Raw genomic sequence first — 17,992 nt, 5'->3', positions numbered from 1 at the left:
AGTGACTTTCTGTTCTTGCTTGAATGTTGTCTGGTACCAGCTAGTAAATACTGTCTTGTGGCATAAAGACTTTGCAATGAGTAGATTAGATAGCTCCCCCACCATTTGTTTTCCCCATAAGGTGGTGTTGCAGGGAGAGCTTGCATCGATGTTCCTGGAGTAACTTCTTTCCTTCAATCCACTGCGGACACACGTGGGTCTTTGCACAACAGATACGTGGAGCATTTTGCAGTCTGGGGCACCTATGATGATTCTCTGAATGCTTTTTGCCTGCCATTTCCATGCTCCTGGCTAGACTCACTGCATCCTGTCTAGCTTCTGGGAGGTTTTAATAGAGATTCAGCACCGAGTGCCAGATGGGCATTCCTGAGGGCCAGGACAAAAGAAGCCGGCTGTTTGTCTGACACAAATATTTACTGCCCATACAGTGGGTGCTCTGAATGTGCTGTCTCTTGCACCTGGAGTCAAAGCTGGAGATACAGCATCTTGGAGATGGTAAAAGCAGGGCAGGGCCTGCTTAGGACCCAGCTTCTTTGTCTTACCATTTCTGAACAAACTTTCCTTGATTTAGTGTTTGGAACAAAACCATCAAGTAACTTAACACTGCATGTGAGGTTCCTTTCCTGCAAGCAGCTTCAGCCCTGAAGATGATCCATAGGGGTTTCAGCTGGCTTTGCTCAACTCCATTGCAGAATATGTCACAACTGCTATCACAATCACAGAAGCATAAACAGTAAAGCTGAAACAGACTTGAAGATCTGTCTGCTGCTCAGAGACAGGATCAACTCTGCCTAAGCTATTCTTCACAAATATTTGTTTGTTCCTACTCTGAAAAGTCCCACTGATGGAAATCACAGACTCTCCCCAGGCAATCCCTTCCAGCACTTTGCTGGCATCACTTTCTCATCCTCTGTGTTGCAAACCCTCTAAAGTGTGTGAGTGATTTTCAGATGAGGGTCCTACACAGGGAGTGGGCCTGAGCCCCTTATTTAATATTGTAAAACTAATGCAGAGGGGCAGAAAGGAAGCATGGAGAGAATACACTGTATTGAGGCAAAGAAGGAGTCTGTAACGTGTTTGGTGTTCACAGTTGTTTTTCTAGACATGCTATTGAAATTTGTATGGCTCTTAGGAACAAGTGTAGATGAGGGAGGGAGGTGGAGGAGGCATGCTTGCTCTGAAGGTCCTCTTCCAGAGGGAGCCAGCTCCTCAAAAGGAGCCAGGAGAGAGGAGGCCCTGAAAAACATTAGCTTGAGCTGGGAGTTGGTAACAGGAGCCCATGAAAGCCAGACTGAGATGTGCCCCACAGATGGGGACAGAGACTTTTACCTTTACTTTTTAAGTAAGCCCTAGAGTGTCACCTGCAAGGAAGCTGGTTTCAATCACCCATATCCCCTGAGAGTGGGGTCTTTCCAGTGTTCACTCTTGGTCTGGCAGTCTGGGAGCCAGTTTTCTCCCTGTGTCATGTGTTCTGTGAAAGACAAATGCAGCTGAAGGCTCAGGGAGCTGCAGTTAGTCTGGGCCAGGCTTGGACAGCCTTGTTGACTCAAATAGTGCCTCTCAACCAGCCAATGTACACCTGAGTACATAGCTCTCTTTGGTATGCTGAGCTAGATTCTCCACTGCTGTGTAAATCAGCGAGTTCCCTGGAGCGACTCTGATTTGCACCATCTGAATGTCTCGCCATCCTTTTCAAGTAAATTCAGCAAAATTGTATATATATATAATCTTTGTTTTTCCCCTTCAGCCTTTGCTCAGTCAACCTGCGAGCTGCTTAATCATTAAAATACAGAAGGAGGCTGCTGCTGTTGTGGCTGAACAGGACACAAAAATGGTTCACAGACAAAGTGATCTTTTCAATACATCAAAATGGTCCAGGCACAGTGTTGTGTCCAGCCATAGCCCTCAGGATCCTCAGCTCTGATTGCACATGCCACCACCTCTGCCAGTTCACTCCATTCTCCATGAAGTACTGCTCGACCAATTGGTGAGATAAGCCTGTCTCCAGCCCGGGATGGATGTGGACAGCCTTCTTAGCTGCATCTCTGTACATGGAGGAATGTTTTGACAACTAAACATGTATCTTGTTGAGCTGTCAGTTCAACTAACTCTCCCAAGTGTCTCATTTATTGAGCCATCAGGCTCTTCCTCTCCTCCTCAGAGTCAGTCCCAGCCTCACACAAAAGATGGCACAGAAATACATCTTGAGCATGGCCTTCTGAGCAGGGTGAGTTTCTTCAAGCATTTGATGCCTTGAACAGTGTAGATCATTAGGTCTGTATGTCAGCGCAGTGACTGTGCCCTCAGGATGGCAGCAGCCGTAGAGGCTGCAGCTGGGGAAGTTAGATTCCCTCTCTTAGTGCACAGCCTGGTTTGGCTGCCAAGATCCTGGGGCTTTTTGACAGGCTGATGGGAAAGCAGAGGATGAGGAAAAGCAGTAGAGAAACTCTGAATCTAGGGAATCCCATATACCCTTCTGGCTCCAGTGCTAAGCAGGGAATTCCTTCTCCTTGCCCTTTGCTCCATAGGTACTTCTGCAGCACACATCACAATCCTCGCAGCACAAGCCCCTATCCATTTAACATCTTGAGCATCATGGCCTTAAAAGTAGTTTTCAATTGGCTGGAAAGCACGCCTGTGGCAAGTGTGGGATCCCACACACATGTGGCAGGGGAAGTGGAAAAGAGGATCATGTGACTTTGAAACCCCATATACCCCTTCCATGTGGGAATCAAAAGTGCCATTAAGGGTGTAGTGCTCTGCCCTGGGTGCCTACCCCCTTCCTGATGTCCCTTCAAGAACACACACACACACACACGTGTCTGGAAGCGTCTGACCAATCCCATAGACTGAAACTCCTGTTTTTTGTTAGCAATGGATAGTTCCTGTACAAAGGAAATTACTCCATAAAATCAGCTGACACTGATGCCTCTCCTTTGGTCTTGCTTTCCTGCCTGCTCCCTGCTCTGAGGGTGCTATTAGTCCATTCTTCTATTTCATACAGCTCCTTTGCACATTAGTCTTCCCATAGCCACTCTCCCTGTGGTAGGTGCATATCTCCATGTGCCCTTTCTGCATGGACTCTTGCCAGCTCTGCAAGCTCCTAGCCAGGCTGCACTTTCTTCTCCTTCCTCTCTGCTTCATCCCATCCTCCCCTTTGATGCTGGACTCTGGCTCAAATCACTTACTGCATGCTGCCTTTGAGTGGTTTTCCCCTCTTCCTATCAGCACTTCTCTCTTGCCTTTGTAGCTCTGCCTTTTTTAATTGCTATATTTGTGTTGCTAAATGCTAATTTGCTCTTTCCCTTGTCTCCCTCCCCACATTGCTAGAGCCTTCATTCCAGATCTGACCTTCACCTCTCTGCTCCTGTGGCTCTTCTCCTCCAAGGGCCATCTCCCACCCTCTGCACAAGCAGGATTCATAGCATCTGTAACAGGAATAGAACAGCCAACTCACTCCTGTTCCAGCAGGTTGCAAGGAGAAGGCTGAGACCCTTTGAATATTGAATAGCCATGGTGAAACTTCCAGCAGCATTTTTTGATAGCCCATAACCCCTGCTTCTTTGCCTCCCTGCTGCAATTTGGCCACCAGATGGGATGTGCTGGGTCTTCAGCCTGTGGTTCTTTCTGAGGAAAAATCATTCCTCTTCTCTTGCTGCCCTTTTCTCAGCTCCCACCTCCCTCGTGATTGTGGGAAATTCCTGAGCAGGGACAGTTCTTCAAGGGAGACTTGGAGCTTTTATTTGAGTAATACTTAACTGCCCTGGACTCTATTACAGGAGAATTATGACTTTGTTGAGAAATTTCTACTGCTGTGAGCCAAATGAGAGATCATTTTTGTAAGTACGTTGGGTGAAATAAATTATAATCTAGATGACGGGCATTTACTCTGGCCTTTTTCCTCCAAGTGCAGTATAGAATTTGGCACTGCTTTGTTCTGAAAACATTATTTCTGATTATCCTGAGGTAATTGATAGTGAAACATGTACAAGTCTCTTCTAAAGCAGCAGAGCTTAGGCTGTCAAGATGACATTCACTCGAGGCTGCAGCCCTTCACTCTTTCCTCCTTCTTTTGTTGAGTATTGCTCCCTCTGGTCCTGATGGCACTGTTTAATTTCACCCCCTCTTTCCTTACTGCCAGTGTGTCCTGTCCTCTGCCTGACGTTGCTCAGCATCACAGCAGCACCTGCAAGTGCAGGTAGTGCCTTGTGGGTGCAGCTGCTCTGTGAGCTGGCTGCCAAACCCTTCCCCAGACTCTCATGGGAGCAAGCAGCATCAGGTCTGCGAGCAAACTGCCTGTTTTTGGTGGGGACCTCCATATAAAAGAAGATGAAGGGTTCTCTAAGTTTTTAATCACCAGTGATGACCAACTCCAGCCTGGTAATTTGAAGAGGCCATTGTCCTTGCTTGGGCTGGAATTAGAGAGGCCAGGGCTTGCTGGTAGCAGTGTGGTCTGCTCAACACTGACGGGCCGGGCAGTTGCTCCTCATGAATTAAATAACACGTTTGCAAATGGTACTTGACGTGATGTTAGATGACTGAGCTGAGATCCAGGCAACCTACAGATACCTGCAGAGGGCTCTTCATGAGGAGAATGAGTTGTTTTAAATGAAGTAAAGCTTCAGTCTCTTAAAAGTGAATAAAGCAATTCAGCAACAAAACCATCCATATAGATGGTATAAAATATAGAGATGCTCTAATTGACGTAGAGATGAGGTGAACTCTGATCTTTACTGCTTACATATTGTCTTGAGCTGTGTCAGCATCCTTTTAATAATCTTCTGTACAGTCTTTCACCACAAGACCTGGAGGTGCAAGCAAATGAGGTCTCCCTTTGATGAGTAGCAATCTCTCATTATTATTTGCAAGTTCTCTTTTCTCTTGCATCATTGGAAAAGGTGTCCCTTTGAAAATTTTTTGTCACCCTTGAAGCACACCTTGGCTGAGAGGTGAGCACAATAAGATGGCCTGAACAGAATCCAGATGTCTGGATTGTCTCTTAAATTTCTGCCTCCTTTTCCCTGTCTCAGTCACCTGAAAGACTCAAACGAAGGAGCGTACTCAGTGCTTAAGCTTTCTGATGCGTTTGGAGCTCCCTATCTTCTTTCCAAAGGAAGTTGTGCCCATTTTGTTAAAAAGGGTTGGCACTCTCCAGTAACCTCTTCAAGAAGCATGGCCTGTGCAAAGTTAAAAGAAGAACAGGAAAGCTCTTAGAATGAAAGCGGCTACACATGAGGAAAAGAACAGGTGATTCTGGGATCAGAGCATGAGTGAAATGGAGAAATCTCCTAGTTGTGACATAAGGAAGAAGTTTCTGAGTCAGGAAGAATGTAATTTGTTTTTGCCACATTATTGTTTCCTCAAATATTGTTATTATTACTTTTATTTATACAAGACTGCTGAGGGGCATGTTGGGAGACCAGTGTTTGTTTTGAAGATGTTATAATCTTAAAAGACAAAATGTAGGCACATGTGAATGAAAGGAGGCACAATTTTGGCTAGTAAAGGTAATTAATAATAGTCATGATTTGTACTCATTCAGCATCTTTCATTCAAGGATCTCAAAGCATTTTGTAATGAAGAGTTCATTGAGACTCCCAAACTCTCTTGAGACAGCCAAGCATTATGAACACCATTTATAACAGCAGGGTGCAGGATCAGACTGGTTAAGAATATTGCTGAGGATAAAGCTCAGGAATCCTGCCCTCCAATGCTATGGATGTTGAACCAAGAACCCACTCTGGTCTGAGAAGCCTTTTTTTTTTAACTGTAATTTATATATATAATCTTTTAATGTTAAGCAAAATCTGTAGTCTTCATTTAAGTCATTGGTGTCCTGGGAAGTGTAATGGCCCATGTCCCAGCTGACTAAAAGTGAGACTGCAGATAGTGGTTTAAACACTTTTGGTTAACCATTTGTTTGCTGTTATAGTTTTCACATGAAAAAACCTTATATTAAAACCTGTCTTGGTGATGGAAAGTGATGTGATTTTAGGTTTCTTTGTGTATTAAAACAGAAACATAATTTGCATATTTTAAGTATCTTTTCTAGCCTATTCTGGCATCTGGCAAGAAAGCTATATTTAAACTGTTAATACAGTATGAATGCAAGTTTCACATGCAAAATTAGTACCATTAAAATGGTGAGATTTATTTTTCTTTTGAAACAAGTGATGCCCTGGCACTTCTGTGTTTGTTACCTGCTAAGGCCCTGCAGCTGGGGCTGCCTGTTTTTTCACGGGGTGCCGAAGCTGAACCGCAGGGCAGGTGGTGCTGGTGGCAGAGGTGCCGGTTCCAGCCCCAGCTCCGGGGGTGAATGGTGGTGGGGGAGTGCTGGGGAGCTCCTGGGTGCTGCGGTCACCGCGCCGGACACGTGTGGGAGCCCGTCACACTGTGTCACTCCTCATTGTCTGTGGAAACGGTTGAGCTCTGCCTTTCTGGAGTGCTTTGCAAATGAAAAACTTAAGAAAGGGCAAAGCTCAATCATTTCCTTGGATTTTAAGGGTGCTTCTGAAAGGGTAGGCTTTGGAGGGAAGGTGCTTCTTGCAGTTGTTTCACTGTGGCAGTGAATCATCTGGGCGAGTTGTGTACTGTGTCAGTAAATACATCTCTTTTCATCAGTATGAATACTGAAGCATTGCCATTTTTATTAGGTTTGCCTCTGTGCTTGTCCTATTAGATGGGAATATGGCTTGGTTGGTGGTGAGACTGTGACCCGCGCCTTGAAGTGCCAGTCACTGCCACTGGAGCCCCCCACAGCTTGATGTCTTTCAGTAGTGCCACCTTGGACTGGCACAAGGGAGCCCTGTACAGGTCTTGAGGCTCATCACCTGACCAGGCAAGGAGCCCTAGATGCACTGAGCACCCCAGGATCGATAGCCAAGATGTCAAGAAGTGAGTTCAAACTCTTGTACAGCACTTTGCTGTGCAGCTCTGGACTCAAAGCTTTGAGACTGTTATCTCCTACTCTGAAATGCAGTAGGAGCTTATGGCTCCTACTCTGAAATGCAGATTTTGACCTGTTGATAGCAGTAACTATAATGCTTAGTTAATTAATGCTTTGAAGGCCATCCTGGAAGCCCACAGTATTATGATGGGAAGAGGAGGGGAGTTGATAAGCAGCCTGTAGGGTCTTTACTGCTGGTGATGATCCATGGGAGTAAGAGAGTGCTTGACTCTGAGCCCAGAGAGATGTGGCAAGGCAAGCAGCTTAGAGCAGAATAAAGCCTTTGATCTTGAAACAAATAGACAAGTAAGCATAGGACCTCCTGATGTAATTTTATGGAGCAGACTGAGCTCTTCCAGCCAAAACCATAGGGCTAAAATGGTGCGATTTCTTTATTTGCATATGGGTATAATGGTAGTGCCTCATTTTCCCTCTCAGTAGTACCATCCAGCTGTTCCTTGAGTTCCTGGCTTTTTTTTAATGTGCCTAAAATGTCTGTTACCAAAATAAGCGGGGTCAATGGAAAAACACAAAACAGCCTGCTCCCCTTTTCATACGAGATAAGCCTTGACAAGTGAAGTATATTTGTGTAATGATAGGGCCAAGAGGCCCCAGGCAAGATCAGGCGCTGCTGCATTTGTTTCTGTATATACATTTAAGCACCAATGGGACATTAAAATGTAGCATTTTGTATGTGAAATATAGCTTAAATCTGCTGTTTCCTGAGATAACATGTAAAAAATTTATTACTTGGAGTTCTAGCCACTGTTGGTTTTTTTTTCTAATGAGAAATGGTCAATGTTGCTTCATAAAAATCTAGCACATCTGCTGTTAACCCTGAATATATAGACAGTCCACAAGGTCCAGCAGAAGCAAGGACTTGCCAGAATAGCAGTGGAAGGTGTCATTTAACACTGTCATGCTCAGTGCAGAAGCAAGAAGCAGATGGTGGTGTTTACGGAGTATCCAGTTTTTATAATACCTAGCAAAAGTAACCAGTCTTTCTAGATTCAAAACATTAGTGAGAGTATGAAGAATAGCAAAGAAAGCTACTTAGTCTGTTTACATATAATAGCATAGAACAATCCAAGGACAAAACAGTCGTGTTCATTTGTTACTGTGCTTGATCTTTAATAAAATGTTCTGTCTCTGTGTAGTCACTTACATTGCAGAAGCTTGGACAGCTCTGCAGGCAGTGATTAATTAAGACAGAAATATTGTTAAACCCATTTTACAGAGTAATTAGGGTGCATGTATGGTGATCCTGTTGAATTCAGTATCAGTACACAAAGACCAAGATTTTGGGTTCGTGACTGTAAGCTAAAAGCTCTGCTCTAGTGAGTCAAAATAGATATCTGTATGAGCAGCCTGATTTTCAGAAGTCCAGGAAACTTCTCAATTCTATAGTGATTTTGCATTCTGGCTCTATTGTCTTTTAAAACCTTCAACATGATAACTCCCCTTCCTACCTGTCTGCATCCCAGTTTCAGAGTGTAAAAAAAAAGAGACAATTTTGCAAAATTGCAGGCTGTGAAGTTAAAACAGAGGAAAATACTTTTATTGTTATTATTACTCAAATTCTGTGTAGCTTAATGCCACAAGAGATCACTGAAACTAAGAGCTTAGCAGGATTAGAACAGGCAGTGTGCATCGATAGCTAAGTGAGGATACAGTTGCAATAATGAAGTTTAAAAATAAAGAAAAATATCCTCTAGAGCTTTGAAACAGTTACAAAACTGTCCTATTTCAAAGCCAGGCACTGTTAAACAAATGAGTGTTCTGCTGGCAGAACTGCATGTTCTGTATTGCTGGTTTGCTGTGGGAAGGGATGGCAGGGCAGGTAGGCAGTGAGGGAACTGGTGGCTTGTCCCACTCTGGCAAGTCCCAGAAGAGCTCTCTCTCCTGGCAGCCCAAGACTTGTGATATTGGTCTTCTGGTGTGGGCTGGAGAGCATTGGCTGTCAGTGGGTATCTCCTCATGCAGGGCAGCTTCTTCAGAAGATCTTGATGAGTTATCCTCTGACCAGGAGTAAACCCAGGAAAGTGCGCGCCGCAGGGATTCCAGGCAAAATAGTCTTTTCAGGAATGTGTATGTACTCTGGCAGCTGTAACCTTTCACTGGGAAAATAAATCAAGAATCAAAACATTTTCTTCTAGCATATCTCCTCTGTAAGAGTTGGCCTTAATTATAAACTGTGTTATATCTGTAGGCAATCTTGGTACTTCCTTGGGAGCACAACTCATGAGAGATGTGGCACCATGCTGGATTTCTTGCTCAGAAAGTTTGCAATTGTTTTGGACAGTCAATAACTTAAACAAAAAAGTGTGGTCTTCGTCAAACCATTGAATAAAAAACAATGCTGCAATACTATTTAACTGATGATTAGTTTTGGTGAGTGAAGTGAAAGGACTAACTTTATGCAGATGAACCAGGAGGAAAAAAATGAAGAGAAAGTAACTATCCGTGAAAGATATTTCTGGCCGCCTTTCAATTCCAAATTGGGCTAATTCTACCTTCTGAAAAGAAGATAATTTCCACGTTTCTTTAACTGGGAACATGTAATTGAAGTGATTTTCACTCAGAGAGAAGAAGCTTTTTCTACAATATTTGCAAATGGACAAGAAAAATGACCACATACAGTGCATTCTGAATGATGGTGCATTCATCACAGCATCATCTTCAGATGTCTTTGCAGATTTCGCACTGCAGTTTTTACCCATCTGGGTAAATATTTATGTGGGGATGGGGAAGGTTCTTGTTTGCGAATGTACCACACTGATTGCAGAGCTCCCTTTTCTGGGCAGTCCTTACATCAGAGACAGGTCTGGAGTAGAAAACATGTGCCAGGGAAGCACTGAGACAAGTATCAGCTTCGTGTACCAAAATAATTATGCAGTGATTCCACACGACTGCTTCTTTTGACCTGGCTTTTCAGGAACTGAACTTTACTAAGGAAGATGAGACAGATGTTGTTGCAGCGTTTTGATAGTGGCACAAGCAATTAGCTCACTTCCTTTGTAGCATGAAGCTATTTTCTGCTACAGGGCTTAACCCTGGGAGTGCTGGTGTTTCCTTAACATCCCAACTAAGCAGTACAGTGTTTATTCAGGAATGCTTTTGCATCTGCATATGTTACTGCAATCCTCTTCTCTTCCTGAGGCTGTTCTGCAGTCTTCTCTTCCCTGAAGTTGCTTGGTGTTTGATGACAGTAGCAAAGGAGGGGCTCTGGTGCCTGTGCTTCCAAAGCATAGTCCCTTCTGCCAGCTTTTTGCTGAGCTCTTTTCCATTTTCATGGGGCATTTTATCATCACTGATGCTCCTGTGGTTAGCCAGACAGAGTGGTGCTCCGGGTCTGCAAGTCAACGCAGTTCCCATCTTTGAGCTGTGTTGAGCTAAGGAAGTGGATATTTGTATGCATTGAGGCATCATGGAGAAAAGAGAATGAAGTTAACTCGTAGATCAGACAGCAAATTGAGTTTCTAGACAGCCTTGATCATTGTATAGATCAGGAGAAAATAGAGGAAGTTTCATATAAACAACACCACCACAACTCTGTTTTGTAAGGAAAGCCAGAGTTGTATTTTTACCCTGACCTAACAAAGGAGGAGGAAGGAAACTGTTTTGCTGAAACAAGCATTTTATATTGGACTATGGATACACTTTTCTCTCTATGTTTGTGTGTGTGCATGTCCCAGCAAACTCAACAGCACGTTCATTTGCATGAAATGCATTTTCCTGGAGGCACGTAGTCAGCATGTGCCATGGCAGGAGGAAGAAGATGTGCCTAGCACTACTTAAATGCTGGTCAAAAAAGCATGGCATTTTAGTCAAAATAAGCTAAAGTGTCTCATAACATTGTGGTTGGTATTTGCTATTTCTGCTGACATTGGGTACTGGATAAGCAATCTGCCTGGTTTGGAAAAGTGCAATGTAGATAAAATACGAGAGCAGCCCATTTATTGTGTGTATGAGACAGTGTGGCCTCCAAAACCAGAGAGAGTCAGACAAAACTGAAAATCTGCAGATTTTGGTCTTTCATTTTAAAGGGCCTAGTCCAGCTCTTGTAAATTAGGCATGGAGGGCTCCCCAGCTGGGAGGTGTGGGAAGCCAGCATGCAAAAGAGGGAGAGGCTTCAGTCGCCTCCTGCCAAAGCCTGGCTGGTGGTGGCCTGCAGGTGCAGTGGCTTTGGGTTGCAGAGTGTTCAGTGTAGGTCTGCAATGCCAGGTACAGCCCCCGTGGGCTGTGTGTGAGGCTGGAAGGCCTGGGGCTCCCAGCAGCCTGGATGCAGGATTTGTCTTTGCCTTAGAGCCCGTGTGTGATGGTGGGCAAATCACTTCAGCTCCATGTGCCTCACTGCCCTTTTCTGTGGACAGACTGTGGCTTGTGCCTTCTGTTTTGGTCCATTTATATTACAGGGCCCAGGGGTAAAGGCAGTGTTTCAGATGATGTGTGGACAGAGCCCAGCAGAAGAGGCTGGTGAAGACTAATGGGAAATACAGAGATGGGGGCCATCATCAGCTTCAGACCATGCTGTCTTCCCCATGCAAAGTCTAGGAAAGGAGTCTCTGTTGATGGAATGGCAATGGTTGTTCTTTTCTGCATGGAAACTGAAATAGGTACAATACCTGGAATAAAACCATCTAGAAGATCAGTTGCCAGATTGATTTCTCAAGCTAATAAATCCTTGGCTGCACTTGCTGTGTTAAAATATATGTTCAGGCAAGATTCGTGATCAGCTCTTAGGAACAAGAGAGCAAAGGGAAAAAACAGGTTGTTCCAAGATTAAATGTTTTACATTTGACATCTTTAACTGACTTATTAATAACTTTTTCTTTTAGGATTATGCTACGTATTATTTCTAATGAAGTAGTTGTAGACTATCCCTTCTAAAAAAAGACACAAAGCACTGGTCAAGGGAATCTGGGTGTTCTGGGTCAAATGCCTGCTTCTAGAACTTCTAGTCATATGAATGTCCTTCTCCACACCAAAATCCCACAGAGGTGACACGACTTAGAAGGCAAATGCAAGTGCACCATACTGCCTGCCTTCCCATGTGAAAAAGTAAGTTGTGGCAACCCAAACACATCAGTATGGTTGCATTTGTACAAAAACGGTTACTGCTCTGTATGGGGACATTCAGCATTTCCAGATGTTCAACAGCTTCCTCAGAACAACTGCTAGGCAACTAGAATTCCTGGCAAAATGCACAAAATCCTTAAATGTTGTTCAGAAAGAAATCATAAGCAAAAAGAAAGAAAACATCTGTGGGAAAACCTGAATGTATGTTAGGTCCAGGCTGCATTCTCAGTCAGGGAGGCTGAATGTATGGCAGACGGACCTTGCACAGCCCTTCAGGGAAATTCATCCAGCCTGGGGCTTATTCCAGGTACACTTTTTTTCCCAGGGGACCATACTACCCCTCTCCCTTGTGAACTGCTGCTACTCTGCTACAGAGTAGTTTTTGGGCAGGCAGTGGGTGCAGCTGCTGCATCAAATGTGTGTACAGCAAATCCAGTCCTTCGAGGGAGCACAGGCACCTGCTGAGGCCAACAAGTGAGAAGGGTGATGGCACAGCTTAGCATGGACCCTAGAAAAATAAGTATGACAGGGTCAGGAGCATGCAGATGTTTGGGTTTTGGGAGTGGATGATTGAAGTATTATTGCAAAGTGCCATTCTGAGACCCTCGCTGTATTGATTGATGTCTCATTTGAAATCTCCTTCTTGCTTGAAAGAAAAAAGCATGAAAGCACATAGTTAATTCTCTTGAAGTGCAGTGCTTTAAAGCTGCTGTTCTCTGTTGAACATCACTGGCTCAATAAAGATTCATCATGTCAGATGTAGTTTCTATGAGTGGTCAGTGTATTGTTGCTCCGGTGATTTTATATTTTCTTGCCATTTAAGTAGTTATGGAGCATGGAAAAACGCTTCCTTGTTTCATATCAAAGGGCCAATACTTGATGTAGGCAGCAATTAATCAATGGAATAATTTGCTTTACTGAAATGATGTGTTTTATAAATAAGTTAGTTTTTATATGCAAGTCTTTCAAGAAAGCAGTGCACACAAGGATAGCTGGTGTCAGCATTTTTTAATCCTGAAATGACCGAGTTTCTCCTTACAGACACCAAACTTAGCTTCTTCTAAGAAACTTCTAGGCATAAAACTATTTCTGTACTTCTCAAAATATGCCATATTTTTGGTGTTTTCCAGGGAGAAGACTCTGAGACAGGCTGCCAATACTGTATGCAGCTGTTGGCTTATGAAGGCCAAGAGATCTCAGTTTCTACACACATATTAAAACCTTTGTATATCTAGTACTAAAAATCTGTGGACCAGCTCCTGATCTCACTAATGTTAACAGTAGTATTTGTGTCAAAACAAACAGGAAGAAAACATAACTAGCATCTTAGGATTGCCTGTCTGTCTATATACTCTACCACTGTAGCATTGTCTTTCATGTTGTGTTGTTAAGTGATGGAAACTTTTACCAAGTCCGAACTTAAATGCTTCCAAAGCCTTTTTCAGTTTTGGAGAACAATTGTATAAAGTTATTCTTAGAATAATTTTCTCCTTTATTTATTATTATGTGCTACCCAGTAGACATCTAATTATGAGGCACAGGATACTTCCCATTCTAGGAGGATATATATAGCACTTCACTGGATGTTCTTCAGAGTCCATTTTCATTACAATAAGTGAGGTGTTTACTTGCTTGAATCCCTTGGGTCTTAAAAACAAGATAAATAAGACAAAGAATGAAGTTCAACACTGAACAGCCAATATACCCTGTTACTCTGTGTGAATGCTTTTATATCACATCACAGGCTGTCCTTTTTTTTTTTTCCAGAGTGGATATCCAAGCTCTGGACCTGCATCAAGCACTCCTGCATTCAGGCCTGAGGATGAGCTGGAACATCTGACCAAGAAAATGCTGTATGACATGGAGAATCCTCCCTCTGATGACTACTTTGGTGAGCCATGTCACAAGTGTCCGTGGCCCTCTTCTGTATTTACTGGGTTCAATAATGGGAAGCCTGACAGCTGCACTGGTAACGTAGTGACACTCATGTTGATGGATGTGCTTTCCATGCTTGGGCTGGAAGTGTAATCATCCATAGGAATTCCTCTCTAATTTCAGCATAAATCTCATGCTCACTCACTGTATGTTTATAGTCTTTCTGGATATAAAGTTGAATTTTTCAGTGTCTGGTTCATTTTCACACCATCTGTCCCCAACTTCCAGGCTACCAGTCTGAATTCAGGTGCGGTCGCTGTCGTGCCTGCCTGCCCCATCCCTTCTCATTGCAGCTGCAGAAAAATCTGGCAGTGTAAATGTGTTCTGCTTCCAAGGCATGATCTTCTTTTTCTGTGTGCTGGCATAGATTAAAAGGAAATCCATTTTGAGTCAATCAGGTTGGTTATACATGGGGACCCAGAACTGGGTCCATCAAGTACAAGTAAGACAAATCTGGACTGATTGGTTCATAACAGTGTCGTCTTCCTTGCCTGGAAAAAGATAAGCATCTAATTTCCTTCTTAAATGGTATAGAGTATAATTATCTTAGGCATCTATAGGTGTAGAATTGTATCTTGCCTTTACATGAAACATAAGTGATAAGGCCTCTGAACTCTGCATTGAAGTCAAGAGTCTTGGGCACAATTGATGCATCTGCCTGTGTGCTTAGTTTCTTACAGGCTTGGGTAATAATGTTATTATGAAACAAACTGTTGTAGTTTGTAGAGTTAAAGACTGGGGCAGGCCATTCATTTTGAGTTCTTTATCTTCCTTTATTTCATCATTTCTTAAAAACTTCATTTAGATTGCCCCCAGGTCTATTTGCTGTAGAGTTTGCTTGGACCAAAACATTTCTGGCTTAAAGAAACTTTCATGGTCTGGTTTAATCAGAAAGTGGGTGGGACCATGGTTTCACTAACAAACAAGGATCTTGCAGTGGCAAGGATCTGATAATATGAGAAGGTTACGGTGTTCTCATCAAACAAACATTACCCTTGTAGGTGGGGTTAGTATTAGTCCCAATTCTCTCTCAGTACCTTCTACCTTCTGTGGGCCGTGCCCTAATACCCAAAATGTCTTCTCTGTAAATACCGATAGTCATCAGAGCTGATGACTATCACAGATCTGAGGTGTGAGCAGGAATGGCTAACTGAAATAGCCAGGGAGCATTTTCTGCATTGCTGTGTTTGACTTCATCTCTGCTATTTGGGTTCACTCTCTGATGTTTTAAACACGAAGCAACAGCCAAATAAACATAACATGTATTTAGCCATTAGCTGAGCAGGCAAGAGGGAGAAACTTTTTTCCTGCCCTCTTCAGGCAAATGGCTGAAGCCCTGAAGCATGAGATCTGATTACAGCAATTTTCTTAATGCAGAACTGTGTGCTAGGAATTGGTTGATGGACCAAAGCCCATCCAGTTTTCCTTTTAGCCCAAGAAGGCAGGCAGATAAACAGAGAAGATTCACAGTCTCCAAGGTCAGAAAGGACCTTGCCATTATACTGCCTAATATCCTACTCTCAGTTTCTCCCAGAAACATGATTGAATCATGACTTTAAAAAAAAATAAAGATCTAATCTTATCTTAAAAACTTCGAGCAATGGTGAGTCAACCACCTACCCTGATAAGCCGTTCTAGTGATTAATTTTCCTCACAGCTCGGAAATTGCTTCCTGAAGTGATGCTTTAGTTTTGTTTACCACTTGTATTTATGAAGCTGAAAAGCTCGGATTTTGCAGACTAATATTGCATGACTAAGATTGCTCTGCTCTGTTTTGAGAGGGTGGTACATCAAAGTTTCTTTATCCAAAAGGGATGCATAGCTGAAAGGGTTGGAACATAAAGTCTCTCGGTGTTAGGTGATCAATTTGGCTATCAGATGGGAGGTCAGACCAATGCCATGCCAATAGCTCTTAATTCAGCAGGAGACGAGAAAATGGAAAGGAGGCTTCAGAGCACTCAGAAGTTTTGCCACTGTTATTTGTATAAACAGTAGCATGATCAAAGATGGAACAATCATGCATGATGCACAGTGGGAAAATCAAACAACAGCCTTAGACCCTGGGCAGGTCATATGTAATTACAAACTGCGCCTGATTGATCTTCTAATTGCACTGTGTGCCACTGAAATTCGTCTCTGAGGTGGTGTCCAGCCTTGGCATTCCTGATGTGCCAAAGAACCATGTGTTGGGCTAAACATCTGCTCGGCTTTCTAAGCATGCTGGGCCCCATACAGCCTTTTGGGAGCAGTATCTATCTAAGAAAATACAGAATGCTGGAGCACAACTGCTTTTTATGGTTAGGTACAAAGAGGTAGGCTTCCCTCATCTTCCTAGGTTTGTTCCAGCCCAGGCTCCTCCCCGGGTCTCAGGAGTCACAGTGGATGAAGGTTTCTGATACGGCAGTGCAGGCTGGGAATTTTGTACTAATTCTGGTTATGTCAGAACTAAATACCCATCTCTACTTGAGCTGTCAGCCAGTGCCTTTCAATAACTTCGTGCTCATGTGGAAAGAACAAATTAAGTGTAGGAGGCAAAAAAAGAGTCTTTCAACTTTGGTTAACTGTCTCAACCAATATCTCTGCCCTTGTTCTTTAGTTGTTTAGCATGGTAGTGTGGACAGTACAGGATTCATATGGCACATTGATCAAATAATCCAAAAAAGGACAAATGGGCAGAGACACTGACTCTGATTTGCATTAAATATCTTACGCCTGAGGTCTAAATGCCATGGTAATTGTAGCATACCAGATATCTGTCAGCTAATCACTTTTATTAGTTTGAATTTAGAAAACTGGATTTCAGCATATTAAAAGTTGTTTAAGAGCAGATAGGTTTTGAATTGAGGAATCTAATTAACCTTGCTAGAAAGCTGCAAGGCGTTAATATATTAAGTCGTGAAAATAATTTATTGGAATAATTACATTTGAACTGTCAGGCTGGAGAAAGGTCATTTTACTTGGTCTGCCAGCACTTTGGGATCTTTTCTGTAACCAACTTTCTTCTGCAAGTTCACTCGCCATATCTCTGGTTTTCGATCAAGCCATCTTGGTTCTGTAGTCAGCAGAATCTGCCCAGCAGTGGGCAGGGTGAAGATTCCTTGGGAAGGAAGAGGAGTAGGAATCACTGAAGTAGTCTCTTTGCCCTGGAAATGCTGTCTGGTACTGCTGGCAGACCCAGTGAGCTGAGCTGAGGAGCAGGATAGCCAGCACTTCCATCTCTGTGCTCACTGCACCTCTCTGCAGCTTCCTGGGTGGAGGCCACTGAAGGTGGTTTCAGAGTTGGGGGAACTGTTCTAGGCACTAGTTGCTCACACAAACACACACAGCTGGTGGCAGGGCATGGATCACACTGCCCTCCTGGGGAGCCTGGGAGTGTGGTGGGAGCCAGGAGCAGCATGCTAGAGATGCTTGGGAGCAGCAAGATCACAGCTGGCAGCTGTGTGTTGCCAGGACTTATCACAGCAGCACGATCCCGTCGCTGGGAAATCCTCTAGCTGCCATTGGCAAGGCAGTGCTTAAGCATGGAAACAGCACTAGGCATAATAATTTAAAAAAAAATTCCTGTGAATTTTTAGGAGTTTAACGTGCATGTTGGGTATTCTGCCTAACTTAACTTTGTTAAGGCCACACTACTGTAATAAGCCTAAGCACCCCAATCCTTGGTATATGTCTCTTACCCGCCTGTAGTTTCTAGAGTGACTTGTGGAGTTACTACCCCTGGGAAATCCTTGGCAGGTGAGCAAATTGAAGTCTTTTAAGTCTAAGCTGCTCTTCCTTCTTGACTGATGATTCAGTTGCTGATCTGTGGTAGTTGGCTGTCTTTAATCAAATCCCTTTTTATTAGAAAGGATTCCCAAATGTCTTATGCTCTGTGCAGTAGGGATAGTTTCTCTCTATCACAGCCCTCCCTGTTGATAAATGTGCTATTGTAGACAGGCATGTCTGATTTGTTTGGAAAAAATAATACTTAGTGGAGTGGAAAGCGGGTAAGGTTGAGGGAGGAGAAATGGATACTTATAGGAGATTAAAATG

The 17,992-nt window shown here is 43.4% G+C and overlaps 1 protein-coding gene across 7 annotated transcripts in view; it reads left to right on the top strand.

The window, feature by feature from the left end:
- LOC121671299 (LIM domain containing preferred translocation partner in lipoma) overlaps positions 1–17,992 on the top strand; it is a 333,806-nt gene that overhangs the window by 236,060 nt on the left and 79,754 nt on the right. For all 7 annotated transcript variants that reach the window (XM_042042722.1, XM_042042721.1, XM_042042717.1 and 4 more), the window contains one exon: positions 13,793–13,916. In XM_042042722.1, coding sequence (XP_041898656.1) covers positions 13,793–13,916 — 124 coding nt within the window. The remainder of the gene's footprint in view (positions 1–13,792; positions 13,917–17,992) is intronic.

This window comes from Corvus kubaryi, unplaced genomic scaffold, assembly GCF_017639235.1.
Source record: "Corvus kubaryi isolate FWS band 111438036 unplaced genomic scaffold, C.kubaryi_AGA036_p1.0 37397, whole genome shotgun sequence".
Classification (NCBI taxonomy): domain Eukaryota; kingdom Metazoa; phylum Chordata; class Aves; order Passeriformes; family Corvidae; genus Corvus; species Corvus kubaryi.
The sequence above is the reverse complement of the archived record's forward strand: the minus strand, read 5'-3'. Positions and strand labels throughout refer to the sequence as shown.